The sequence below is a fragment of the Crotalus tigris genome, unplaced genomic scaffold (genome assembly GCF_016545835.1).
Source record: "Crotalus tigris isolate CLP2741 ecotype Arizona unplaced genomic scaffold, ASM1654583v1 scf7180000024427.8105951120:4207309, whole genome shotgun sequence".
Classification (NCBI taxonomy): Eukaryota; Metazoa; Chordata; class Lepidosauria; order Squamata; family Viperidae; genus Crotalus; species Crotalus tigris.
Window position 1 is genome coordinate 2,410,524 of NW_024100595.1, and position 26,348 is coordinate 2,436,871.

Below are 26,348 nucleotides of genomic sequence, written 5' to 3' on the forward strand. Positions count from 1 at the left end.
TTATAGTCCTTCATGCTGATAAGCCAGCCCCACTTTTTATTGCTGAAAAAAATATCAGTGCGGTAGAAATTTGTCCTAATCAAAACATATTCCGGGTTGATAGGAGTTTGAGGCGTTGTAACATTTTGTACCCTGCTTTTCACAACCTAAATTAACAGTTCCTGTTAAAACGATGCGCTCTAACGTTTTGCAACATTGAGATACTTGGGTCAGTTTTTGCCAGCTGGCCGTAAAATGTTTTAAATACATGTAAATAGGGTTCCCCCCCCATTGACAATCGTACAGCAGAGGCTATAGGCACATGTGTGTAAATCTAAAACCTCATACACACAAGCACATACATAAATTTGAATGGTCGCGCCAGCTCGCTCAGCGAATAGCTAAAACAAGGCACCTTGACTCGTTTTCATGCTTCCAAAGGGGGGACGGAGAGACTGCAACTCCCTGCATTCCTGAGGACTTCGTTTCCCAGCATGCCCTTCACTCAAAATGGCCTTGCCCTTTCCCCGTGGGTTGAGAGACCCGCTCCCTCTTCTTGGTCTGATTGTTACAAAAAGCTTCGCCTTTCCCAAAGCTTTCGCCGCAGCCTTTCGTGAGGCCTCTATCAGTCCTCGATCATCTCTGTATGAATCAACTTCCGGTTGAATCCTTTCCCACCCCCGTATCGCGCGTCTCCCCCTCGCGTAGCTTTAATTCTCGCGAGACTTCAATGCCGAGGCCGGCGGGCGGAGGGAGCAGTGGGAGGAGGGAGGGGGGTTGGCCCTGGCGCTTGGTGGTGGCGGCCGCCATTTTGCCACGGCGGGTCGGGTCTGCCTCGGCGGGGCCTGGTTAGGGATTAACAGCCGAGTGGGAGGGGTCAGCGACGGGCCGAGCAATACCGGCGGGGGCCACGCACAGGAAAAAGCCGACCGGGAGCGGCTTAGGAGCCACGGATGGCGGCAGATTCTATCCAACCGAGGCGGCGGCGCTGGGGCTGAGGTGGCGGCAGGAGGAGGCGGGGCAGGAGGCACCTCCCCTCCCTCCTCACTCCTCCCCCCTCCCACCCAGGTAAGATGGCGGACCGGCCGGGTCTCTACTCCTCTCGCTCACACCCACCTCCGTGGAGCGGTGCGAGCCTGTGCGTCGAGTCGGGAGGGAAAAGTGAGGAAACAAATAAGAGCGTCCGCGTGCCCATTTTCCCCCTACCTCTAGAGGGCGCGCTCTCTGACCGTAGTGGGGCGGGAAGTAGCGGGAGGCCAATGAGAGAGCGCACGCGCTTTTTCAGCCAACGGCCGCTGCCGGCCTATTATTACTTCAGCCCGTCGCCGTTCTCTTTCGCTCCCCCCCTCCCTCCCTCCCCGGCAGCTCGTCGTCTTCGCGCGCGCCGCGGACCCGGCTGACCAACCAACGGCTGCAGCTTCCTCTGTGCGTGGGGGGAGGGGCGGGTGGGGATCTTGAGGGGACGGGGCTCGGGAGGGTCGGGCGCGTGGGTGGGAGGGGTTTGAGGCGTCGGGACGGGGTGAGGGAGGGAAGTGGGCGGGGATAAGGGGGGACAAAGGGTTAAAGTGAGGGGGGAGGGAGCGAACGGTGGCGAACTTAGGCTGAAGAAAGAAAGTGTCTGCGGGCCATGTTTAGAAAACGCGATTACGGTACAATCTGGGCGTTCAGGGAATCGGGTCGGAGAGGATAAAGGGTCGCAAGTTTGGAGAGCTTTAGGGTGGCCGGCCGGAGTGATTGCCAGGCTCTCAAGGCGTTGGGTGGTCAAGGGTACAGGCGTGTGAGGGAGCTTGGGATAATAGTTGGATAAAGCTGGGACCGGAGTGGAGAAACTATTTATTGCATGTCATCAAATCGTGTAGAAAAGGCTTGCGAGAAGCAGAGTAACTAAAGGAAAGGAGTCATAGGAACATGGAGCCTGAGGAGAGACATAAAGAAGATCAGGCGGATAGTGCTGGGAATGAGGGGCTAAATCAAGAGACTACAGTGGAAAAAAATAACAAGGGGGCAGCTGAGTTAGAGGGGCAAGATCAGGACATTGTGGGGGACATGGGTGAATTAAATCAAGGAAGAGTTGATATGTCTGAAGGAGAGGCAGTGTTAGGTGAGGACGGAAATTATACCGAGGATATGACAGAACCAGATCCCGAGAAAGTAAAAACGGGGAGGAAATCAAGTCTTGGGGAGCTGAAAAGTAATGCAGAGGAAGAGGAATCTGAGGAATTGGGAGGAGCAGATAAAAAAGATACTGGTGTAGTTGTGAGCCCGTCTGCTGGAGAAGAGGAGAAAACTCCAAGGGGGAGAGTTCAGTGGAAGATAAAGGAGCATGAAGAAGAAGGGCTTGTTGAAGAGAGTAGGTTTTTTCTAGAAAAGGATGAAAAAGTTGTTTTGGCAAATCAGGATCAGGGGAAGAAAGAAGTTCATGCAGACACTGAAGAAAAGGAGAAGAACACGGAGGAGACAGCTGATAGGGAAGGCATGGCATTGGAGAAGGCTCAAGTATTAGCTTTAGACCAGAAAGATTTAGAGGGAGGGACTGAAGCGGAGGTTGTTGAAACCACAGAGATTCAGAAAGATAATGACCTGTCGAGATTGGGCCAGGGCAGCAATTTAGAGATAACTAAAGAGGGAAAGGAGGTAGCAGCAGATGCAACACCAATATATCAGAGAGAGACTGAAGAATCTGCAGGATTAGGTATGGAGCAAAATAAGGTGTACACCAAAGCTGGGGATGAGGAAATAGCTGGAGTAGATCAGAGAGAGAGAGAGAGTTTAATTGCACAGGAAACTGAGACATCAGTAGAAACCCAAGGAAAACCTGAGGAGGTGTTGGAAGCTGGAGAGATGACTGTGGTGAGGGATGCAACAGTGGCTGAGGAGGAAGCCAGGATTTTAGAAGCAAATCAAATACAGGTTGAAGAGGCTGGGAAAGCACCAGAAACAGAGGTGGATCGGGTGGAGGCAGAGATTGGAACTGAAAAGAAAGATGCAGCAACAATACTACATCAAGGAGAGACTGAGAAGTTAGTTGAGGGAAGGCAGGGAGAAAGTAGGGAACCAGTGGGAGAACAACAAGTAAGTGAGATGGTAATGGGAGGAGAGGATATCCCACTAGCAGAGATAGGGCAGGAGAAAATTGGGAAAGTGACTACAGAAGAAGTTGTGATGATACCGGTTGAAGATAACATTGAGGATTTGGTAGAGACAAGTGAAGTAGTAAGGGGCGAGAAAGATTTAGCCGCCATGGAAGCAGAGAGAGAGGCTGTTGACAAGGTGACAACAGAAGATGATGTATCATTAGCAGTAGCTAAAGTTAAGGTTGAAAATTTGATGGACATTAATGAAATACAGATGGGAGAGGAGGACATGGCACTAAATGTAGAAGCAAAGGAAGAGACTGCAGAGAAGTTGATTGCAGACGAAGATGTAGGTGGAGAAGTAACAGAAGCACCAGAGAGTATAAGTAGAATACAAGAAGAAATGCCTCTCATAGTAATTGAGGAAATACCTGAGCAAACGCAGGATAGTAGAAGTAAAGAAAAGATGAAATCAGAGGTGATTGAAGAGGAAGTTGGAGATTTGACACAACCAGAACAAAGGCTAGAAGAACAAGTAGAAGAGAAGGAAGAAGAACAATTGGCTTCAGCTGGCATGATTGATAGAGTGGAAACTGGAGAATTAGAGATGGCATTAGCAATTAATCAGAATGAAATGATGAAAGGCCTGAGGCCATCTCAGGAAAAGGCAGAGATTGCTGTCGTAGATGCAGTGGGAGAAAAATTACCATCTCAAGAAAAGATTTTATCCTGGAGTCCAGAATTGGAAGGACGAATTCAAGAGATAGCAGGGATGAGCTCCAGAGAAGGGATATCCAGGTTATATAAGCAAGAGGATAAACTAAGCCAAGAACTTGTTGCAGAATTGGTGAGAATTGGCCAGGAAAGAAGAGATTTGGGCTTAAGTCAAATAGCATTGTTAGAAACAAGCATAAGGCTCACTGAAGAATTAGGTAAATTGGCTAGCGAAGAAGAAAGCCACCAAGTGAAAGGTAAAATAATTCTAGGCTTGGCAGGGCTACGACAAGGACCAATTCAAGTAACACCGCGTAGGACCATTCAGTCAGCGGGAGGCTATAATGGAGTGTTGGCACATGTAGCTCCAGGGTTAATTGTAACTGGTTTAAGGAAGCCTGGGGAAAAGAGACTAACAAAACAAGATCATATGGAGTTGGGTAAGAGGAGATTAGAACAAAGGGAGACCCGATCAGCTGAGCAGGGGCGTTTTGGCATAAGCATGAGGTCAAATGAAGCAATGGTCTTCATGGGTTACCGAATTGGGCGGGAAAGAATGTATTGTTTGTCAGAGGCAGAGAAGAAGATGGTGAAAATTCAGCAGCGTCCTAAGTTAGAGGAGATTAAGAAAAAGCCTGCAGTAGAACAGGTAAAGGTACCCAGGCAAGAACAGGAAGAGGAACTGCCAGAAGCATGGCTTGCAAGGCCATGGACACAACATTATGTAGCAGCACAAGCAAGTTCTGGGTGGACTGCAGGCACAGGGCCAGGACATGGGCGTATTTCAAGGTCATTTCGGGCAGGAATAAAAGAAAGAATTAACTTGATGGTGATGGGTGAGTGTGCAACAAAATCAGCAGCGCAGAAGCTTGAGCCATTAAATGTTGGAATGAGAAGAAGGATGTTTGAGCTTAGAAGCAAGTCTGCCAATGTCCATTGGCTGAACGAGATATTGAGGCCAAGACCACCAGGTTCTCGGTTTAGTGTTGCAGATCAGAAGGTTCATGATGAAGGAAGTCCTGGCCTGATGACTGAAAGGCAAAGCCCTGGTTTGTTTACCAGGAAAAAAGAGCTAAAAGATTGGAGGGATGGGGTGATGGGAATAGCCATCAGGAGATACAATGCAATGAGACTCGCTATGTGGGGCGAAGGCCCAGTTGGTTTGCACATAAAGGGGAGGAAGTTAGCTGAGGATTCATACGTTCCCACAAGTAGCTCCCATAAGGTGAGATCCATTTTGGGACACGTTGAAAGAAGAGTGTTAACAATGGCACAGCAGGTAACAAATGAGAGAGTTCCAGGTTTGGAAGTGGGTGGACAAAGTCTAGTTGAGGCACTGAAGCAGGATATGGAGTTAGCAAGGTCCAAGAAAGGTTTGAGATTTTCAAGGTAACTGGTGAAAGAAATTATGCAACGAGTTTAGGGATATCGGGTTGTTTTAAGAATTAGTACAAATTAGTGGAAAAGCAGAAAATGTATAGAGAATAGTAAGTACACTTTAAGAGCAAAGCTTCAGGTTGAGGGGATTTATATATTTGTCAAAGGAAAAAAGAAAGGTCAAGACAATGATATAAGTAACAGAATATTGACACTTCAGGGACAAAGGTGCGGTGCATAGGGAATGAAATGAGGATAAAAATTGACCTTGAGAAAATTGGTGACTTTGATCATCTGGGATTTGTGTCTGCGAGCGAAAGATAACTAACCTCTTTCAGAAAGGAAGAAAATTGTCTCTGGAACATTTAGTAGCATCTCAAACAGGTTCTTGCCTTTTCTCATAGACTTGGATTTGGTAGCTGGTGCTTACATTAAACGTCTCCATCGTAACCTGTAGTCAAGCTATTCCTGTGCTGTCTGCATTACAATCATGGAGAAATATGGATAGCCTTTTGCTAGTGCTTTGAAGAGAATTAAAAAAAAAAAAAACAGAGCAAGACTCCAGCAAAACGAATAAGTGTTTGTAAAAACATGGTATTCTTTGCCCTGGATTGACCTTTTTTTTTTCAGGAGTAGTCTTCCCCTGGAAAGCGAAACCCTGGAAGTACAGTCTGAAAAGCAAGTGGAATTCTCAGCTCAAACAGGTACAGCTGAAATTTTGTAAAAAAATTAAAAAATATTGTGAATATGGAAACATTTGTGAAAATGCTAAGGAAAGAAGAAATTACCATATCTTCCTAAAGCAGTGGTTCTCAACCTTTTTAATGCTGCGACCCCCCAACCGGTCATAAGTCGAGGACTACTTAACCGGTCGTAAGTCGGACTACTCAACTGGTGCAGCACCATTTGCAGAATGGGACTTTTGGCAGGCTCAGCAGGGCAGAGACAGCCTGGACAATTCCTATTGGCTTTTGAAAGCCAATAGAATTAGATTCTATTCAAGAGAGTCTATTCTGTTGGCTTTCAAAAGCCAATAGAATAAAAGGGAGTAGCACAGCTAAGGAAAAGGGGGAAAAAATGGTGAACTGTGTTGTTTGGTGACCCCCGTGAAATGGTCGTTCGATCCCAAATGGGGTCCCGACCCACAGGTTGAGAACCACTGTCCCAAAGTAAAATTAGATGCAGTTTGTTTCTGTATCACCTACAGGGTAAGTCCTCAACTTACAACTGATAACTTAGTGACCATTGAAAGTTGTGACCGATCCCCCCCCAAAAAAATACGGCCCAGATTTGAATTTCTGATGGCCACCCTCCTTCCTATTGTCACATGATTGCATTTTGGATGCCTGGTAACCAGCCCACATTTACAGCCTTTTGCTCTGTCCTGCAGTCATGTGACTGCCAATTCCAACATTTTTGCTGGAAACCAGTATTTAGGTCTAATTTCTGACAAAAAAAAAAAAAGCCCTTCACAGCCAATGGGATTGCTTTACAACCACCAAATTTGCTTAACAAATTTTGCAAAAAAATGTTAGGAATTGAAGTTGGTCATGTGGGTGCCTCACAACCATCACGACGAACGACAGAAATTCTGGGCTCTGTTAACAGTGGTAAATTGAGGGCTATGCGTATTAGATTTTGCTTGCTGTGATATGCAGGGGAGCATACGGAGAACTATTGCAGTCAAAAGGCAGGTAATATATTTGATAAATCTTAACTAACACACACATTGACATACCGTGAGCACCCTCAAATTTGGAACCACACATTTCCTCATAATGGGGAAACAGAAATTTTCTTAGGAAATTTCTGTTGGGGAAAGATGGTGTGGTATCAAAAGTCCCTTCTCGTGTTTCATTACATTGCGGTAACATTTCAAATCATAGCATAGGTGGTTCTCAACTGATGACCATTCATTTAGCAACTATTCAAAATTATGGCAGTGGTGAAAAAAATGACTTACAACTGGTCCTCCTAGAACAGGGGTAGGCAACCTTGGCTCTTTTATGACTCGTGGACTTCAAGTCCCAGAATTCCTGAGCCAGCATGGCTGGCTCAGGAATTCTGGGAGTTGAAGTCCACGAGTCATAAAAGAGCCAAGGTTGCCTACCCCTGTCCTAGAACCAGGTCATGCGATTGTTTATGACAATCTTTTCGGGGGGCTTTCCAACAAGCAAAGCCAATGAGGAAACCTGGATTTGCTTAACAGCTGCATGATTTGCTTAAGAACTGTGGCAAAAAAGGTTGTAAAATCAGCTGCGGTTCACTTAATGACGGCATTGCTTAGCAATGGGAGTTCCGGTCCCAATTGTCATAAGTCGAGGGCTACATATATTCAGCTATGTTTTTGCAAAGATATAGAGATGAGGAAGTGGTGAGCTATGAACAAAACTGTTACAATTTTCAGAGCTAGGGAACAGCATGGTAATAATAAGCATTAATTTTTAAAGCACTGATATGTTCAGAGAGCTATACAGGCAGCCAAATGAAATAAAGAAACAAATACAGATTTCCTAAGGGTGCATCTATAAAAACTGAAAAGAGAAGTGAAACTATATTTTGGGAGAGTGAAACTTTCTCAACTTTAAAATAATCCTCAGACAATGAAGTTGGCCTTGCAAAAAGAGTGCATCCCCTTTTCAAGACCTTTTCCTACAATTTTTTTTTTCCAATTACTTTTTTAAAAAAAACATTTTATTGGGTTTTTTAATTCTGAAAACAAAGTACTCAGGACACACTGGTGGTGGGGTAATCAAACATCCAAAAACAAAACATCTAGACATAGTACAATCAATACATCAAATATTCCCTCTCTTTTTCCCTCAGATAGCATAGTATATTTAAAATAATCCAATTCTAGCTTAAATTTATTCAACCTGAACCTGTTTTAAAGCTTTATGAATTTAAAATACCGTAATCAAATTAACTTTAAATAAAAACATTATCAATTCAGGTATCCCTTCCAAATATATTATAGTTCCTTAATTTTAACATACATCTTATTTATTTCTTCTTCCACTAATATCCCCTATTTAAAATAAAATATTGATCTATCCTATACATATCTAATCAATTAATCAATCTGAAATGAGCCTGCTTTGAGAACAGGTCTATTACTATTGAATGCAAATATTGTATATTCTTGCTTTGACACAATCTCTTTAAGCTGACAGAATAATGTCAGACCTTAAATCATTTCAATCCATTAGACCAGGGCTTTTCAACCAGTGGTACGGGTACCACCTGTGATACATTGGCACCTGACAGGTGGTACACGACCATCCTAGAAAAGTAGCGGGGAGGGGAACGAACTGAACCGGTGGCAGCACTGCAAAAGCCTGAGAGATGGCTGGAGCTGCAGGGCTGTCAGGGCTCAGCGGAAATGCCAGGATCAATGCTTCTTCGGGACTGTCAGGGCTCAGTGGAAGCACCAGGATCAGCGCCAGGCTCCAGCTGGAGCTCAACGCTGATCCTGGTGCTTCTGGTGAGCCCAGATGTGCCGATCAGCTGGAATGTTGCAACATCTCCAGGGTCTTGTGATTTACATTCAGATGCTTGGCAACTGATTCATATTTATGATGGTCACAGTGTCCCAGGGTCATGTGAAGTGACCAAAACTTGCTGCAACCACCCAGCAGACAGGAAAATAAAAACCAACCCCCCCCCCCGCTGCCAATCCTCAACAGAAATGCTCACAGTGAAAACCTTGGACAGGAGGAAGAGCGCCACTGGGTGGGCAGGCAGGTGTCTTGCTTGGGGGGTACTTTTTTCAGTGCCATTGTAACTTCGAACAATCACTAAGCGAACTGTTGTAAGTCGAGGACTACCTGTACTTTATCACTTTTTTCCTTTTCGGAGGGGGGGGGTCGTCAAGTTTTTGACACCTTGCTAGGTGGCTGGTGATACTCGGATATTGCCATATCCTAAAAGTGGTACAATGGGTGAAAAGGTTGAAAAGCCCTGCATTAGACAAACTTCAAATTACATCCAGTTAATTATCATAACTACTAATATCCATGTCATCAAACATCATCTCGTTAAATTAACTCAATATTAATTCAATCCAAAATTTTCTTCATTCCATTACATAATAATTTTCATACAAATAAACCTATCATTCTAAAAAATACATTCATAATCTTCTAGATTACCTTTAATCCGTTATATAATTAAAGCGACAAAATAATATTAAGCTTTAAATCATTTCAGTTTGTTAAGCAAATTTAAAATTTCATCCAATTGATTATCATGCCTTACCACATCTGTATTATCATACAAAAACATCTGGATTGTTTCAATAATCAATTGAGTGTTTTAAATTAGTGGATGATGTTTTTGTATGCATTTTTTTCCAATTACTTTAAATGCTGTTGGCAGAAGTCAACTTGTTTTGATTGGTTAATTGTACCTTTTTTTAAAAAAAAAAAAGAAGCTCTTTTTGGATATGTGCATCAGTTTTGAAAGATTTTCAATTTGGCTGCAATCATTAACGCTGATTTCTGTTCATGCATCTCTTCAGCTAATTCTGAGTCAGGCAGTCCCGAGCGCAGGCTGGGCTGCCAAGGAACCCAGGAGCTGGACGGCTCGTCCCAGTGGCTGGCTGACCAGAATGAGGCCGGTTCGCAGCATGCACTGGAACAGGACGCCAGCACTACAACCTCAGCTGAAACTATTGGGACGAGAGGCAAAGAGCAAGAGCGAATTAAAATGCAGACCAGTCCTCCCCAACAACACCACATGCTGCACGCACAGGTAGAGTTGGAGGTGAGAAGCACCCGTGTGCAAATCCCTCTGGATTAGCCAAGTCTATCTGTGGATTTTCAGTGATGGTTAAGATAATGTGAGACCCATTGTAGGGAGCAGCTTTGTGGCAAGCCAAAGGAAGTCCTTCTCTGAGCCCTCGGAGACTTATTTCTGGAGTTACTATATTTTAATGATTAAGGGCGCTGTGATAATCCTGGCTGTTGATTTCTCCTTCCTTCCATGCCTTTCATATCACATCGTGTGCTTCAGGCTACATCAGACAAAATGACAGGGAGCAATCCAGTGTCACCAGCCTCTTCAGGCTCACCTTCCTCAAGTGGGAGCATCTCACCATCACATCTCACCCACGACTCCTCTTTGGACAGTCACCTAAGTTTTGATGGTCCCAAATCGCAGAACCGAGCCCTGGTATCGTCTGGGATGTACATCTCCCCTGATCCTGCGAGCATGTGGGACAAGACGCACGCAGAGATTGCTGAGCAGGCGAAGCATGTAAGCTCTTGTCCAAACCACTGGACCCTTTTAGCCCTTTTTATGTTGGGCGTAAGCATTTGCAGTCTTAAGATAGTAAGAGTAGCCCTGAGGATAGCAGGATAGCCCTGAGCCTTTCAGGAAGCATGGGAACAAACTATCTGACCTGGATACTCCGTTTTAGGAAGCAGAGATCGAGAATCGAATTGCGGAAATGAAGAAGGAAGGATTCTGGTCTTTGAAAAGGCTTTCGAAGGTGCCTGAGCCAATTCGGCCCAAAGTGCACTGGGATTATCTTTGTGAGGAAATGCAATGGCTCTCTGCTGACTTTGCTCAAGAACGTCGCTGGAAGAGGGGTGTTGCCAGGAAGGTGGGTTCCGGCATCTTTAAACTATCTCGCCTTTAAACTGTCCTGTTTCCAGACTTTTTCAGCAGGTTTGCATTCGTCCATCTAATCCCATCTTTATACCTTTTTGAAGCAAATACCATGTAATGGGATGCTCCTTAACTCTTTCATGACTCCTGTGGGAATTCTGGAGTTTCATGTAACCTAGCAGTTAAGTGATGTAATTGGTGCTGTTTCAACTAGGTATAGTGCACAATATGGCTATAAGATTTCCCTCCATAAAACTAATCTTTCCTAAAATACGGTCCAGGATAAAAGTGGAAAAACATGGCGAGATGTGATGGATTTTGGTGATTTGGACCTGTCGCCTCTCTCTCCTGTCGCATACAGGTTGTGCGCATGGTGATCAGGCACCACGAGGAACAGAAGCAGAAAGAAGAACGAGCCAAACGCGAGGAGCAAGCCAAGTTGCGCCGCATTGCTTCCTCCATTGCCAAAGAAGTCAAGCAGTTCTGGAGCAATGTTGAGAAGGTGTGTGAAGCCCTTGTCCAGAGTCAGGAAAAGTGTGTGTGTACATCTTGATAGCCTAAATATATAAGCAAGTACATGCCAGCCCATTTTCCATGTCATATTGAGTTTATTCTTATTTTATGTGTCTGATCAAAAGTGTTGAAAATGTACGCATGAAATAGCTGGTCCTTTATACCATAGTGTTACTTTTGCCTGTTGTTCTAGTTATGTCCCTCCAGAACTCCAGGCACTTTTTGCATGGAGGGATTTCTCCTCATTTTTATCCACAGACCAACTCCACGAGAAAGGCTGAATTGGGGGAATAGCCATTCAGTAAGTTGCCATTGTCGGATAGGTTTGTAGTCTCAGTCCAAGTTCAAAACCACACTGGGCTACCCCTTTTAAAATTTGCACTGGAGCTATTGTTCTAAGGAAATTGGATTCATTGTTTTTATTTTATATAACAGTTGAAAGGAACCTTGAGGTCTTCTAGTCCAGTGTTTCCCAAACTTGACCATTTTAAGGCATGAGGACTTCAACTCCCAGAATTCTACAGCCAGCAATGCTGGCTGTGGAATTCTGGGAGTTGAAGTCCACATGCCTTAAAATTATCAAGTTTGGGAAACACTGTTCTAGTCCAACCCCCTGCTCAAGCAGGAGACCTATAACAGACATGTCAAACACAAGGTCCGGGGGCCGGATGCGGCCTGCAAAGTGGTTTCATGTGGCCTGTGAAGCCATCCTGGAAACAGTGAGGGAACGGCCCCCACTGCCTTGGCCCTGGCCCTGGCCGGCCGGGAGCCAATGTACAATTTTGTGGTGGCCATCTATGCTGAAACGCATTCAGTCTTAGCTCCACAAGGCCCTCTGGAAACAGTGAGGAACCGGCCCCTCCCCCTGAGTGCATGCTGGGGAGGTGTCACCCTTTGTGAGGAATGAAGAAATGCACCATCGCCTGGAAGCGGCCAGCAAATGGCCCTCGCATATCTGGCTTGATGGGCTCCGGCAGAGGGGTTTCAGCAGGCAGTGAGGCTCCTCCAATGGACCATGCCTTGGCACTTGCCTCGGTCCCACCCCCTTCTGCCAGAGACACTCAGATCTGTCCCACTCCTGTCCAGGCCCCTACAGGCACCTTTGATGTGAATGAAGTAGAGCTGGCCATGCCCACCCAATAGGCCACACCCACTCTATCCACACCCACCCAGTAGGCCACACACACCCTGGCCACACACACCCCCAGGGCAACTGCAGTGCTGATGCAGCTCTCAATGAAATTGAGTTTGACACCCCTGCCTTATAACATTCCAGACAGATGGCTGTCCAATCTCTTCTTATTAGCAAGAAGCTTTTGAACTGTGCAAAGAAGTCATGCCCATTTTTGTATTTTCATGGTTACAGAGGAAAGGATGGCTATAACTATGCATAATGCTATTTAAAGTGCATTGCGGGACTTGAATGAATTTAGTTCAAGATTACCGTATATTCTGGCATATAAGACGACTTTTGAGAGTGTCGAAACAGCCTCCGAACTCGGGGGTCGTCTTATACGCTGAGTTGTCTTATACGCCGGAAATAAGGTAGTTTCTGGCGTATAAGCCGACTTTCTAGGCATGCGACTTGGTGTCGATCGTCTTATACACTGGAAATAACGTAGTTTCCGGCGTATAAGATGACTTTCTCGGCATGCAACTTGGCGTCAATCGTCTTATATGCCGGAAATACCGGTAGTTTCCGGCGTATAAGACGACTTTCTAGGCATGCGACTCGGCGTCGATCGTCTTGCAACTCGGCGTCGATCGTCTTGCGACCCGGTGTCGAACTAGGGGGTCGTCTTATATGCCGGGTCACCCTATACGCCAGAATATACAGTAGATTCTTGATGTAGTTTGGTGTTTGTTAACTTAAGCCACAAAGTCGCCTTGAACTGCGAGATGGGCAGCCTATAAACACAATAAACCTCTTCAGGTTGTGCAATTCAAGCAGCAGTCACGTCTGGAGGAAAAACGGAAAAAAGCACTGGATCTGCAGCTGGATTTTATAGTGGGCCAGACAGAGAAATATTCCGACTTGCTAACCCAAAGCCTCAATGAGACTCTTCCAGTTCCCAGCAAGACCAGTGGCTCCCGTGCCGGCTCTACTGCTTCTAGTCCACCTCCCCCTGCTCAGCTCATCGAAGATGGTCAGTTTCCTCAACTCTGTTCTTTGAGCTTGCCAATTCCTAATCCATTTAGTATGGCTTCTGTTTCAAACTGCACCTTCCCACTTAAAAGACATTTGCTTTGTTAGAAATGGTGTTCGTTTTCCAGGGATGGTGTGTGGGATTTCAATGTCCATTCCATTCCCGACCCACAATTCTAGAATTGGTTTTGCGACTTGAATGGCGCGTTGCAGCTGGTCCTTTTTTCTCTCTGACAGATGGGGATTTTCAACCACATGAAGAGTCAGACGACGAGGAGACAATTGAAGCTGAGGAGCAACAAGAAGGGAACGATTCAGAAACACAGCTGCGGGAGATTGAGCTGCTAAAGCAGGAAAGTGAGCTGCCCTTAGAGGAGCTACTGCAGACATTGCCATCCCAAATCTTAGAAAATTCCTTCAGTGTCTCTCCTTGTGCCTCCAGCTCGGACAACGATGATGAGGAAGAGGGTGACAGTGAAGAGGAAGTTGAGCAGGAGGAAAGTCAGACCTCTGAAACACTAAAGGTATCCTTCAAGTCAAATCTTGAGCTGGGAAGATAGGGGTGCTTTGTATTTATAGGCTGGGATTAAGACTCCAACCTTTCAGTTTTAAAACTCATACTGTGCCAGTGGTGGCGAACCTATGGCACGCGTGCCAGAGGCGGCACTCAGAGCCCTCTCTGTTGGCAGACGCGCCACCGCCACCAGCAGCAGGTGCCTCAGGCCACCACTGCCGCCCGGAGCAGGAGCCCCGCCCAGCACAAAGGAAGTGAAGCAGCTGACTAACAAGCTCGAGTAGAGGTGGTAGAGCAGAGGTCACCAACCATTGTTGATTGGTGGACTGGGAGAAAAGGGAGGGGGAAGAATTGTGCCTGAGTGCACGGGACCGTGAGCACACACGTGCTGCAAATGAGGCGGGGCTAGTGCCTGCGTGATACTAGCCCTGCCCCGTTCTTGCATGGTGCAGTGCCTTGTATCTGCACCCTACGACACGGCCGTTTTTGCGCTTTGCAGCATGGTCGCCCATTTTTGCGCCCCCGGTTTTTGTGTGCCAGAGGCGGCACTCAGAGGCGCCTCCCTGCCCCCCCCATGAGGGCACCACAATGCTGATGCGGCCCTGGCACTTTGCAATAAATAAGTGGGTTTTGGGTTGCGGTTTGGGCACTCGGTCTCTAAAAGGTTCGCCATCATTGTACTATGCTGTGGTGGCACAGTGGTTAGAATGCAGTATTGCAGACAATTCTGTCAACTACCAGCAGTTCGATTCTCACCAGGCTCAAGGTTGACTCAGCCTTCCGTCCTTCCAAGGTCGGTTAAACGAAAACTCAGAGTGTTGGGAGCAATATGCTGACTCTGTAAACTACTTAGAGCTATAAAATACTGAAGCAGTATATAAGTCTAAATACTATTGCTGTTGCTATTTAACTGGTACCCACAATTGATATTGGCCAAGAAGCATCCATTACCATCTGTCCTACTGTTACATGCCCCGTTGCTGTCTGTCTCTTGAAGCCTTATCCTCCCCCTCTACTCAGCAGGAGAAACCCAAACCTGTTACTCAGAGGAATAAGAAACCGTGGAAACCAGACGAAGAGGATGAGGAGTTTACGGCCAATGAAGAGGAAGGTAAGTGTGCAATTTTGAGTCACGAGTTGACTTGAACGTAACGAGAATCGGGCTGAGGTTAGGATTGCAATCCAATAACATAGGAAATCCTTTCTCTCCCAGCTGAAGACGTAGAGGAAACCATAGATGCTGAAGAAAAGCTGGAAGGAAATGTGGATCACAGCAAAGAACTGGATGATCTGGCTAAGGAAGGTTCGAAGAGACATTGTAGCAAATGGGGATGAGGAGTTGGGTTCCATAATCCTTCAGAACAATAATTATGTTTGAATAGTATTTCTGAATGTCTGCTGGATCTAAGAAGCATCATTCCTAGAATTCGCTCAAGCAACAAAGGGTCAATTTAAGCACCTGCCCCAACACAGTACTGTTTGTCTTGGAGTACTTCTCCTTCTCCCCTCTAAAAAAAGTGTTGTCACAAACCTTTTTATTAATGAACTTTGTTGAGCTGGCTCTTTTTTCCCCTTTTAATCTTTTTTCAGAAGCATGGGGGAAAAATGACTTTACTGACTAAAGTTTAAAAAATGGCTAATTTGAACCCGTGATGCAGTACCAAAGGGACAGAAAGCATCGGCATCTACTCCTAAGTTAGAGTTGGGTAGTCAGGGTTAAGACGTAACCTCTAGTTAACAGTTGGCAAGTCGTTTCAAAGCTTTACCACTCCAGAAAGGGGAGATCCCTTCAACATAAGTAAAGCAGCAGATGGGGTTGGGGAAATCCAACTCCTTGGGTTCCGTTGGCCAAACACAAGTTTTTCTTTTGGACTTTTTAACAGGCGAACTGCCCATGGAGGAGCTGCTGCAGAAATATGCTGGGGCTTACGCTTCAGACTTTGAAGTGGAAGCATCAGACACTTCATCTGAGGCACTGGAGCCCAGCACTTCAGAGTATGAGGAGGAATCAGAGGAGGAGAATAGCACTAGTCACTCAGGTATAGAAAGAAGAGGGAGCGGCGCCTGTAACATACCGCTAGAGATATTCCTGTGTTTCGGGCTTGAACATTTGAAAATGTGGATTGCACTTTACTATAATCTATGCTGGGTTAGAACTGTTGAGAGTTGAAGTTTTACAATGTCTTTGGGGGTTGAATAATTTGCCATCCCTCTGCTGTAAAGGAATGTTTTTGCATGGTGTCAAAGCCAAATGGATCTTTGAGCTGTTCAGACGTTTCGCCCTAGTTCTCCCAAACTGACCCCTTGCAAAACTGCTGGTCTAAAAACGACGCGTCGGATTTCTCTGAATGAAAACCGGGGCCTGCCGTGAGCGATGTCTGACGTAGAAAAGCAATATACAGTTCTAAGCAATTGTAAATAATTGATTGAAAGCAGCCAGCTGCCGGGCCCCGAGGTCAGGAGTACATTTGGTCCAATAGTTTACGGGATTATGTAGTACGGCTTTAATCTCCATGTTGCTGATTTTGCCTCCAGATTCCACAGAAGAGATCGAAGAAAGTGAGCAAGAGGAAAGTGAAGTAGAGGATGCCCTTGAGGAAAGGAGAGACGCTTCAGTAATCCAGGAGGAAGATTTTGGTGTTGAGTACCTGTTGAAGCAGGATGATGACAATGGCGGTGAGGGAGACAATGATTCAGCTCCTGCTCCGGGGCCGAAAAAGGAGATCACAGACATTGCAGCAGCAGCAGAGAGCCTACAGCCAAAAGGATACACCTTGGCAACCACACAAGTGAGTCATGTCTAGGGTCAACCAGTTAGGGAGGGAGTGAAATAAAGCAGACAAATTATATTACCATTCTCCCTTGCAGGTGAAGACACCAATTCCCTATTTGTTGCGTGGCACGCTGCGAGAATACCAGCACATTGGCCTTGATTGGCTGGTTACCATGTATGAGAAGAAACTCAACGGTATCCTGGCTGATGAGATGGGTCTTGGTAAAACAATCCAGACAATTTCCCTGTTGGCGCATCTGGCCTGTGAAAAAGGTGGGCAAATAGCTTGGAGAGAGCTCTGGTTATTTGGGCAGGAAGGAGATCAGGGAGCGGAGATGGATTCCACATAAGAAAAAAGTCACAGCTGATGTCATGCTAAGTTATATTGGGTACTGATGTCCACTTGGACCCTTGGCAGAGTAACCAAGCTAGTTACACTGTACCTGTGATTAATCCCTCCCAGTGGTTCATAATAATATATTAAATAACACCATTCCAAGGACAGGTCTGTAGATTCCTGTGGGACAATTCCTGTAGGTCAAGTAGAAGTATCCCAGTATCAGTACTTGGTGAAATATAAGCAGAACCACTGCAGAGCAGTAAAGGAAATCAGACTACAGCTCCCTCAGCTACTGCAACAAAATACAGTGGTTGATGGTACCAAAAGCTGCCAAGAGATGCAGGATACTAACAGAGTTGCACACACCCCATCTTTCTCAGTATACAGCAGGGATAGGCAACCTTGGCCCTTTTATGACTTGTGGACTTCAACTCCCAGAATTCCTGAGCATGGCTGGCTCAGGAATTCTGGAGTTGAAGTCCACGAGTCATAAAAGAGCCAAGGTTGCCTATCCCTGGTATACACCATCAATCAGGGTGATCAGATTGGTTCTCCATGCCATATCCAACTAAATCCAAATTGAAAAGGTCACGATATTTAGTTTAATCCAAGAACTTGGAGCAGCCATGCGTGTGTAATCGGGAGGCCTGCAGTTCTCAGGAGTCCAGTGAGATCTCGAGATGGCTCTCTTGCTGATCTCATCTCGTTGTGGTGTTCTTTTTAAAATCTTTTTACTATGACTTGTTTTGACATATTTATGGTATACAGATAGTCCTCAACTTACAACAGTTCATTTAGTGGCTGTTGGAAGTTACAGTGGCACTGGGAAAGTGACGTGACTATTTTTCGCATGACCGCTGCAGCATTCCCCATGGGCACATGATCAAAATTCAGACACTTGGCAACCGACTCTTATTTATGATGGTTGCAGGGCCCCCGGATCATTTAATAATCTTTCGCAGACAATGAAAGTCAATGGGGAAACCAGGTTCACTTAACCGTGTTACTAAATTTGCAATGCAGTGAATTGTTGTTAAGAGCCGAGGTGGCGCAGCAGTTAGAGTGCAGTACTGCAGGCCACTTTAGCTGACTGTTCAGCAGGTCAGCGGTTCAAATCTCACCGGCTCAAGGTTGACTCAGCCTTCCATCCTTCCGGGTAGGTAAAATGAGGACCCAGATTGTTGGGAGCAATGTAATATATATATATATATATATACATATATATATATATATATATAATATATAATATATATATATATATATAATATATTATATATACACACACACACACACACACACACACACACACACACACACACATATACATACATACATACATACATTGCTTACTGGTGTACACCGCTTAGAGAGTGCTTGCACTTAAAAGCGGTATATAAGTCTCATAAATAAATAAATAAATTCTAGCTTAAGAATTATGGCCTGAAAGCGCATAATATGAAGCAAAACTCAACTGTCTCACTGAGCAACAGAAATTTTGAGCTCAATTGTGGTTGTAGGTTGAGGACTGTGTGTGTGTGTGTGTGTGTGTGTGTGTTTGCTGTATACCACCTACAGTAATTTCTTGTGAGGTGGATGGCCATATAATTTTAATGAATAAATACATTGTTGAATAGATCCAACCGAAATGTGTTTTCTTAGGTAGGCTCTCCTCGCTGGGTCTTTTTTTAGTGGATGGGGAATTCCCTCTGCAAAAAAGTGTGAATGACCTCTAGCATGCCCGAGTCTTTAGTAGCCCTTAAAAACCAGAGTGGGGAATGAGCTTGTGTTGAAGTAGTTCCCAAAATCTTATTAACTTCTTTAAGAGACAATGCATGGGATTCATTCAAAAGAACATTGCTAGGTGGTTTATGGTCATCCAAAGTGTGGTATGCCTTGAATTGACTTAAAGTCCAGCCTGAGCCAAAGTGACCTTAAAATGCCACAAAATTGCTCAAATGGAACCTGGCACTGGTCAGAGTCACTACAGGATTATTCATCCAGTAGCCTGAAAGAGCCCACTTGGCAAATACAGCTGGGAAGAAGATTTGATAGTACTTTTTTCTGCTTGTGATGGTATTGTCATCTTTGATAGCACTGAATGAATCCAGGGGACACGTGTAACTGGGAGATAAGGTGAAGAAGTGACTTTTGCCTTTAGAGACATAAACATCTCTGGGTACGATGTTTGTTTGCTCCTGCAGGCAGTTGGGGTCCTCACCTGATCATCGTTCCCACCAGTGTAATGCTGAACTGGGAAATGGAAATCAAGCGCTGGTGCCCCAGTTTCAAGATTCTAACATATTACGGGGCACAGAAGGAGCGTAAGCTAAAGCGACAGGTGAGAGTTTTCAGCCACTCGCAGCTGGTTTTGAACTTTCCTATTCTTCAGTTATGCCTAAGAAGTTCGCCTTCTGCTTCGTCATCTTGTGTGTCCAGTATCTGGCATTCATGTGTGTGTGTGTGTGTGTGTGTGTGTGTGTATTTATTATGGATATGGATATATATATATATATATATATATATATATATATATATATATATATATATATATATATATATATATACATACACATACATACATACATACATATACATACACATATACATATGTATATATATGTGTGTGTGTGTGTATATATATATATATATACACATATGTGTATATATGTGTGTGTGTGTGTGTGTGTGTATATGTGTGTATATTTGTTTTCTGAGGTTTTCGCGGGTATTTGTATATAGGTCTTTGGTTGTTCGGGTTTTCTCCCGCGTAAAATTGGAAGTGTCTTGCCAAGACACTTCCAATTTTACGCGGGAGAAAACCCGAACAACCAAAGACCTATCTATCTATCTATCTATCTATCTATCTATCTATCTATCTATCTATATATATATATATCCATATCCATATCCATATCCATATCCATATCCATAATAAATATCAATCACCAAGAGAAAGTAGTAAAATTTTAATAACCAAGCTTGGTTATTAAAATTTTACTACTTTCTCTTGGTGATCGATATTTATTATGGACAATATACCCAAGAGTAGAATTTTTAGCTGTATAGTCAGTGTGTGTGTGCGTGTGCTCGCGCGTACGTACGTATGTATATGTATGTATGTATGTATGTATATGTATGTCTTTGGTTATTCGGGTTTTCTCCCGCGTAAAATTGGAAGTGTCTTGGCGACGTTTCGACGAAGTCCTATTCGTCATCTTCAGGCCGGTGTTTTCAGCTTCGTGCTTCGAGGAGCAATGTGTGGTCTTAGCTGTTTCTTCCTTTTAACTGCCAGTGGGGTATGAACTGATTGGGTGGGAGCTTGGCTGTGTTCTGATTGGGTGGAGATGTGTTCTGATTGGTTATAACCCGCCAATAACCCGTCCTTATTGACAAATGACTCCCTAACACAAAGAATGACACCCGACCCACACTCACTAAAACCACACAGGATGTCACCATCACACATCTACACAAAAAGCAAACCCAAAGCCACACCGATGATGAGACACGACCACAAACCAGAAGCCGGACCATAGCTGCATCATTAGCCACTTTAAACCCCTCCAATCCATACATGAAGCAAACTGACACCCACCATGAAGATGAGGCACGATCACGAACGCGAACGCAAAGCCAAAAAATAGCAAGGCAGCCCACCATCTTAAACCCCCCTGCAATTCAGACTGACCTGAGCACAACAAAGCCCCCATCCAAACAGAACACTCCTCCATCCAATCAGAGCAGAGCCAACCCCCCATCCAATTAGAGCACAGCTAACCCCCCATCCAATCAGAGCACAGCCAAACCCCTAACCAATCAGAACACACCTCCACCCAATCAGAACACAGCCAAGCTCCCACCCAATCAGTTCATACCCCACTGGCAGTTAAAAGGAAGAAACAGCTAAGACCACACATTGCTCCTCGAAGCACGAAGCTGAAAACACCAGCCTGAAGATGACGAATGGGACTTCGTCGAAACGTCGCCAAGACACTTCCAATTTTACGCAGGAGAAAACCCGAATAACCAAAGACCTACATACAAACACCTGCGAAAACCTCAGAAAACAAATACACACACACACACATACATACACACACTAAACGTAGTACAAACAAGAAATGTTCACGTTAATGCTGTTTCCTAGTAGTTAAAGCAGAAAAAAATTATTTGCAAGGGATTGGACACTGATTTCAGTGCCATCGTAGAACATGCATCATATAGGATATGGATATGTATAATCAAAAATATAAGGACAAATGTTTTAACTGAGCTTGTTACAATTAGAAATCTATTAGCTTAAATATGATAACAGTAAATGTTAAGGGAAATAGAGAAGGAATTTTTTGACGATGTAACTTGAGATATGTACTAAAGATTTTGTTATTGTACTATTGACTACCCAATCACCATGCTGCTTTCCAAATATTTAAATGTAAAACTGGAAAACCAATAAAAAGTTGTTATATATAAAAAAAAAACCCACGCATCACGGTTCTAGAAACAACAAGCACGCTTGACCTTGTGGGTAATGTACACAGAGTTGTGTTACGGTGATGGACTTAGGAATGCAAATCTTGCAGATCATTGACTTGAGGAGCAATTTTGTTTTAACTGTTTCTACTAGAAGAAAGGTAGCAGGAATCTCTCGTGCTAGCCCTGTTGCAATTCCTTTGCTGCCTCCATTTAGGGTTGGACCAAGCCCAATGCCTTCCATATCTGCATCACCTCCTATAAGTTGGTGTTGCAGGATCACCAGGCCTTTCGACGCAAGAATTGGAAATACCTGATCTTGGATGAGGCTCAGAACATCAAGAACTTCAAATCTCAACGCTGGCAGTCTTTGCTCAACTTCAACAGGTGAGGCGATAACGGTGCTTTCCTCAGCATTAAATAGAAACACCTTGGTTTCAGAGATTTTCAAATGTGTGTCTCGCTTGTGTTCTAGCCAGCGGCGGCTACTGCTGACTGGGACACCTCTCCAGAACAGCTTAATGGAGTTGTGGTCCCTCATGCACTTCCTGATGCCACACGTCTTCCAGTCACACCGGGAGTTCAAGGAGTGGTTTTCCAACCCACTGACAGGCATGATTGAAGGCAGCCAGGAGTACAATGAGAATTTAGTCAAAAGACTGCACAAGGTGAGCATCATGGAAGGAGAAGGCCTTTGCAAGGGACTGTTGAAAGTGGACAGAGAAAAGATCTGGAACAAAACGTGCCTTCTTTGTCATCATCCCAACAGGTGCTGCGCCCCTTCCTCTTGCGAAGGGTAAAAGTGGACGTAGAGAAGCAAATGCCAAAGAAATACGAGCACGTCATCAAGTGCCGTCTTTCCAAGCGCCAGCGTTATCTTTATGATGACTTCATGGCCCAGGCGACGTAAGTATAGAACAGGGTGCCAAACTCGCAGTGTCACATGATATATCGTGACTTTTTTCGCCTTGCCGGAGCTGGAGTGGGCACGGCCTCAGCATGATGCAACTGGGCCACGGGCCGGCACTTTGACACCCCTGGTATAGAAGGCTAGTTGAGAAGTGACAGAGGGAATGTCTGTGGATACTAGGCTTCTTGGATTTTGTGAGGAAAGTTTAAGTCAGTGGTGGTGAACCTATGGCACGCGTGCCAGAGGTGGCACTCAGAGCCCTCTCTGTTGGCACATGTGCCGCCACCACCAGCAGCAGGTCCATCAGGCTACCACCACCGCCCAGAGCAGGAGCCTCGCCCAGCAAAAAGGAAGCAAAGCAGCCGACTAGCAAGCTCGAGTAGAGATGGTAGAGCAGAGGTCACCAACCATTGTTGATTGGCGGACTGGAAGAAAAGGAAGCATTTTTCATGTGTGCGTGCACACACGGGGTCATGAGCATGCATGCACTGCAAATGAGGCGGGGCTAATGCCTGGGTGATACTATCCCTGCCCCATTCTTGCGTGGTGCAGCGCCTTGTATCTACGGCGCGGCGGCAACTGTTTTTGCACCTTGCAGCTTGGTGGCCCATTTTTGCGCCCCTGGTTTTTGCATGCCAGAGGAGGCACTCAGAGGCACCTCCCTGCCCCCCCCCCCCCGAGGGCACCAGAATGCTGATGGGCCCTTGACACTTTGCGATAAATAAGTGGGTTTTGGGTTGCAGTTTGGGCACTCAGTCTCTAAAAGGTTCGCCATCACTGGTTTAAGTTGATAGTGTGGGCCTCATAGAATAGTAGGCTGGTCATTGAGAGAACGGAATATAGGCTGTGGTGTTTCTCTAGTTTTTGTTTTTCCAGCTCCATGCCACATCCGTGTTTATGATTTTTGAAATTGATTATTACATTCCTTGGCCTCTGTGGGCATAAGCTGATGACATGTGGCTGTCCCCCTTATCAGTACCAAGGAGACGTTGGCAACAGGGCACTTCATGAGTGTCATCAACATCCTGATGCAACTCCGGAAGGTCTGCAATCACCCCAATCTTTTCGACCCGCGGCCGATCCACTCGCCATTCATCACGGAGGGCATCTGCTTCCGCACCGCTTCCCTCGTCTTGCATGCTCTTGGTTGCGACCCACTCAAGGCAAGTGCCTCCTCTTCTGATCTCCTTGAAAGGGTGGAATTGCTCCATTTAGGGGGTATCTGGGTAGACAGGCGGCCGCTGTTTTTGAGACAAAGGGGAGGATGCAAAACTAGAACGAAGCATCCTGATTTGATTGCACGTGAATCTCAACCTCTTGCAGAATGTGGACTTGGGCATTTTTGATCTGATCAACTTGGAAGGCTCCGTGTCCCGCTATGAAACGGACACATTCCTGCCCAAATGGAAGGTGACAAGGAAAATGATTGAAGAGATTGCTGAGTCCCCAGACCCTCCTCCCAGACCCAAGCCAGTCAAAATGAAAGTGAACAGGTATTGGTAATTCTTCTCACTGCTCAAGAGACTTCATTGCATCATAATTCACACTTTCCCCTTTGGACATAAACTTGCCAGCTCTGAAGAATTTGGGTTTTCTGACCTAAAGAAGAAGTTATTGTTGGGATTATTCCAATGGCAATTATGCGGAAGAATATGTGCTATTAGTTAATGTGCTCTACATTGTTGTCCTGACTTTGAATTCTGAGTATTACCTTGACTAGAATAAATATGCAATAATCTTGGCTGAGAGCTGTCTGGAGGGGACTGTTACATCTCTCCATCTCTGGAATAGTTCTTAGCCAAGGTTTTTTTTATTACTATTATTTATTGTATAGCACAGTGATGGTGAACCTTTTAGAGACCGAGTACCCAAACCGCAATCCAAAACCCACTTATTTATCGCTGGGTGCCGGGTGGGTGTGGCCCACTGGGTGGACGTGGCTGTGGTGGTCATGGCAGACTAGGTGGGTGTGGCCAAGGTGGGCGTGGTCACCTCAATGTTGCTCGTGGGGAGGGACGCTTGTGGGGGCAGGGTTGGGGGAGATCCAGGGAGTCTCTGGCAGGTGGGGCAGTGGGCAGGAGGCTCATCCTGCGGGGTGAGGGGAGGCAGGGTGGGGGTGCCATTGTTGCAGGGCAAGGGGAGGCAGGCCGGGGTAGCTGCTGCCTGATACCATCGGCTCCCACACACAGAGGCCAGCGAGCGCATGGGGGCTGACAGTGTCCGTCAGCAGCCACAGTCTGCCAGCCCTCGACCAGCGCACTCTCGGGCTCCGCAGCCTGCTGCCAGCAGTTCAGAGAAGCTGCCTCAGCTGAATGGCCAGCCGACAGCTGAGGAGGCGATGCAGTGGGTCGTGCCCAGGAAAAGGAGAGCATGCAAGGCCAGGAGGGCTGGAACAGGAGGGGGGGAGGGAAACCAGCCATGCTGGGATGCATCCAGCCAGGTGGGACCTCGGCGAGTTAGCGGGCGACTGGTTGAAGAGGGACGGTTGCCATCTCTGGGGCATAGCGCATGTGCCCACAGAGAGGGCCGAGTGTCACGTCTGGCAAGCGTGCCATAGGTTCGCCACCACTGGTCTAGCAGAAGAAAAGGAATATCCATTGTCCTCTCTTTCAGGATGTTACAGCCAATGCCCAAGCCAGAAAACAGAACGGTAGTACTGGTGAACAGCCCTCGACCCACAGCCCCTCTGCAGAGACCGATAACTCCTGTTCTTCCGGAATCATTGACACCTGCTCTAGCTCCCGGACCACACCCAGGCCCGGGATTACCAGGGCCTTTGCCGCCCACCCCGCTTCCCGTCTCGCTGTCTCTCCCTGTGCCTATCCCGATGCCTCCTTCATCCATGACCATGTCAGTACCAGTGCCTCCTCCTGCCAGACCACAGACCCCGACTCTAGTGCCTACGTTGAGCCAGAACAACCCAGCTGCTGCTTTGCTGCAGAGCCAGGCCTCCGTTCCTCAGGGTGAGGGTTCGGAATTGTTTGGAGAAATGAGGAAAGAGGACGAGCAAAAGTTTGAGGGTGTGGGGGGGGGTTGAGCTCTTGTTTCTTCTTACCTTCGCCTTTACTTTTAAAGTAGTTTTGTGTGAAAGTATATCTGCATCTCTTGAGTTTTATGTTGAAGCAGACACAATAGATTTCTCGTTTGACTTTTAAAAAGCAAATTGTCCTTTTGGTTGCAAAATGATGTTGGTATTGGGTTTGCTTAAGCTCGTACCGTAATATTTGAAAAGGATAGAGTTGTGGGTCTCTAACCTTGTTCTCTTTTTTTCCCCCCCTTCCTACAGTGCTGCCCATGGCAATGACTGCAGCTCAGCTGGCCCCAAACACTCCCCGGCCTCTCCTCTCGCCGCCTCCTGTTTCTCCTACCACCACCTCCTCTCTTAAGGCTGCCCCAGTCCCACTCCCAATGGGGCAGCAGCCCCCAGTTAGCAGCTTGAGTGCCACCACAGTGCGACAGAAAGCACCCACTAATACTTTGAGTATCACTTCTGTCCAGCAGCAGCCCCCCATCAGCACCCTGGGCATTAGTCCCATGGCTCAGCAACCACCCACCAACACCCAGTCCATTAACACGCTCAGCATATCCCCCCTTAACACTCTGGGTGTACCCCCTGTTGGGGGGCAGCAGCCTCCCCCGACCAACCCTTTGGGCCCAGGACCTGCAGCAGCTGCCGCTCAACAATCCACCAGCGCCGTCGGCATGGTGAAGCCCATGAACATCCATTCTGCTGTACCCACCTTGCCCGGGTACAACTTTGCTGCTGCAGCTGGAGGTGTGCAGCAAAGGCTTTTGCTGTCTCCGGATATGCAGGCGCGATTGCCTTGTGAGTATTAAGGAGCCAGCAAGACGCAGGCAGCCGTGCCATGATGATGGTTTGAAAATCTAACCCTCCTTTTTTGTTGTTGTTGTTGTTGTTGCTTCT

The 26,348-nt window shown here is 46.1% G+C and overlaps 1 protein-coding gene across 5 annotated transcripts in view; it reads left to right on the top strand.

Annotated features, from left to right (window-relative positions):
- Positions 1 to 832: 832 nt before the first annotated feature.
- LOC120302320 (Snf2 related CREBBP activator protein) overlaps positions 833 to 26,348 on the top strand; it is a 41,510-nt gene continuing 15,994 nt past the window's right edge. The window contains exons 1-21 of one of the 5 annotated variants that reach the window (XM_039330499.1): positions 833 to 1,047; positions 5,775 to 5,848; positions 9,664 to 9,908; positions 10,158 to 10,400; positions 10,564 to 10,749; positions 11,116 to 11,256; positions 13,201 to 13,414; positions 13,651 to 13,937; positions 14,948 to 15,038; positions 15,141 to 15,230; positions 15,811 to 15,966; positions 16,463 to 16,716; positions 16,796 to 16,973; positions 19,242 to 19,378; positions 21,731 to 21,900; positions 21,989 to 22,181; positions 22,283 to 22,419; positions 23,400 to 23,586; positions 23,747 to 23,916; positions 25,037 to 25,386; positions 25,710 to 26,249. In XM_039330499.1, the coding sequence (XP_039186433.1) occupies positions 9,852 to 9,908; positions 10,158 to 10,400; positions 10,564 to 10,749; positions 11,116 to 11,256; positions 13,201 to 13,414; positions 13,651 to 13,937; positions 14,948 to 15,038; positions 15,141 to 15,230; positions 15,811 to 15,966; positions 16,463 to 16,716; positions 16,796 to 16,973; positions 19,242 to 19,378; positions 21,731 to 21,900; positions 21,989 to 22,181; positions 22,283 to 22,419; positions 23,400 to 23,586; positions 23,747 to 23,916; positions 25,037 to 25,386; positions 25,710 to 26,249 (3,781 nt within the window). In that variant the 5' untranslated portion in view covers positions 833 to 1,047; positions 5,775 to 5,848; positions 9,664 to 9,851. Of the gene's footprint in view, positions 1,048 to 1,069; positions 1,141 to 1,585; positions 1,629 to 5,166; positions 5,849 to 9,663; positions 9,909 to 10,157; positions 10,401 to 10,563; positions 10,750 to 11,115; positions 11,257 to 13,200; positions 13,415 to 13,650; positions 13,938 to 14,947; positions 15,039 to 15,140; positions 15,231 to 15,810; positions 15,967 to 16,462; positions 16,717 to 16,795; positions 16,974 to 19,241; positions 19,379 to 21,730; positions 21,901 to 21,988; positions 22,182 to 22,282; positions 22,420 to 23,399; positions 23,587 to 23,746; positions 23,917 to 25,036; positions 25,387 to 25,709; positions 26,250 to 26,348 lie in introns of those variants that run through there. The other 4 variants (XM_039330500.1, XM_039330501.1, XM_039330497.1 and 1 more) reach the window with 4 other exon arrangements.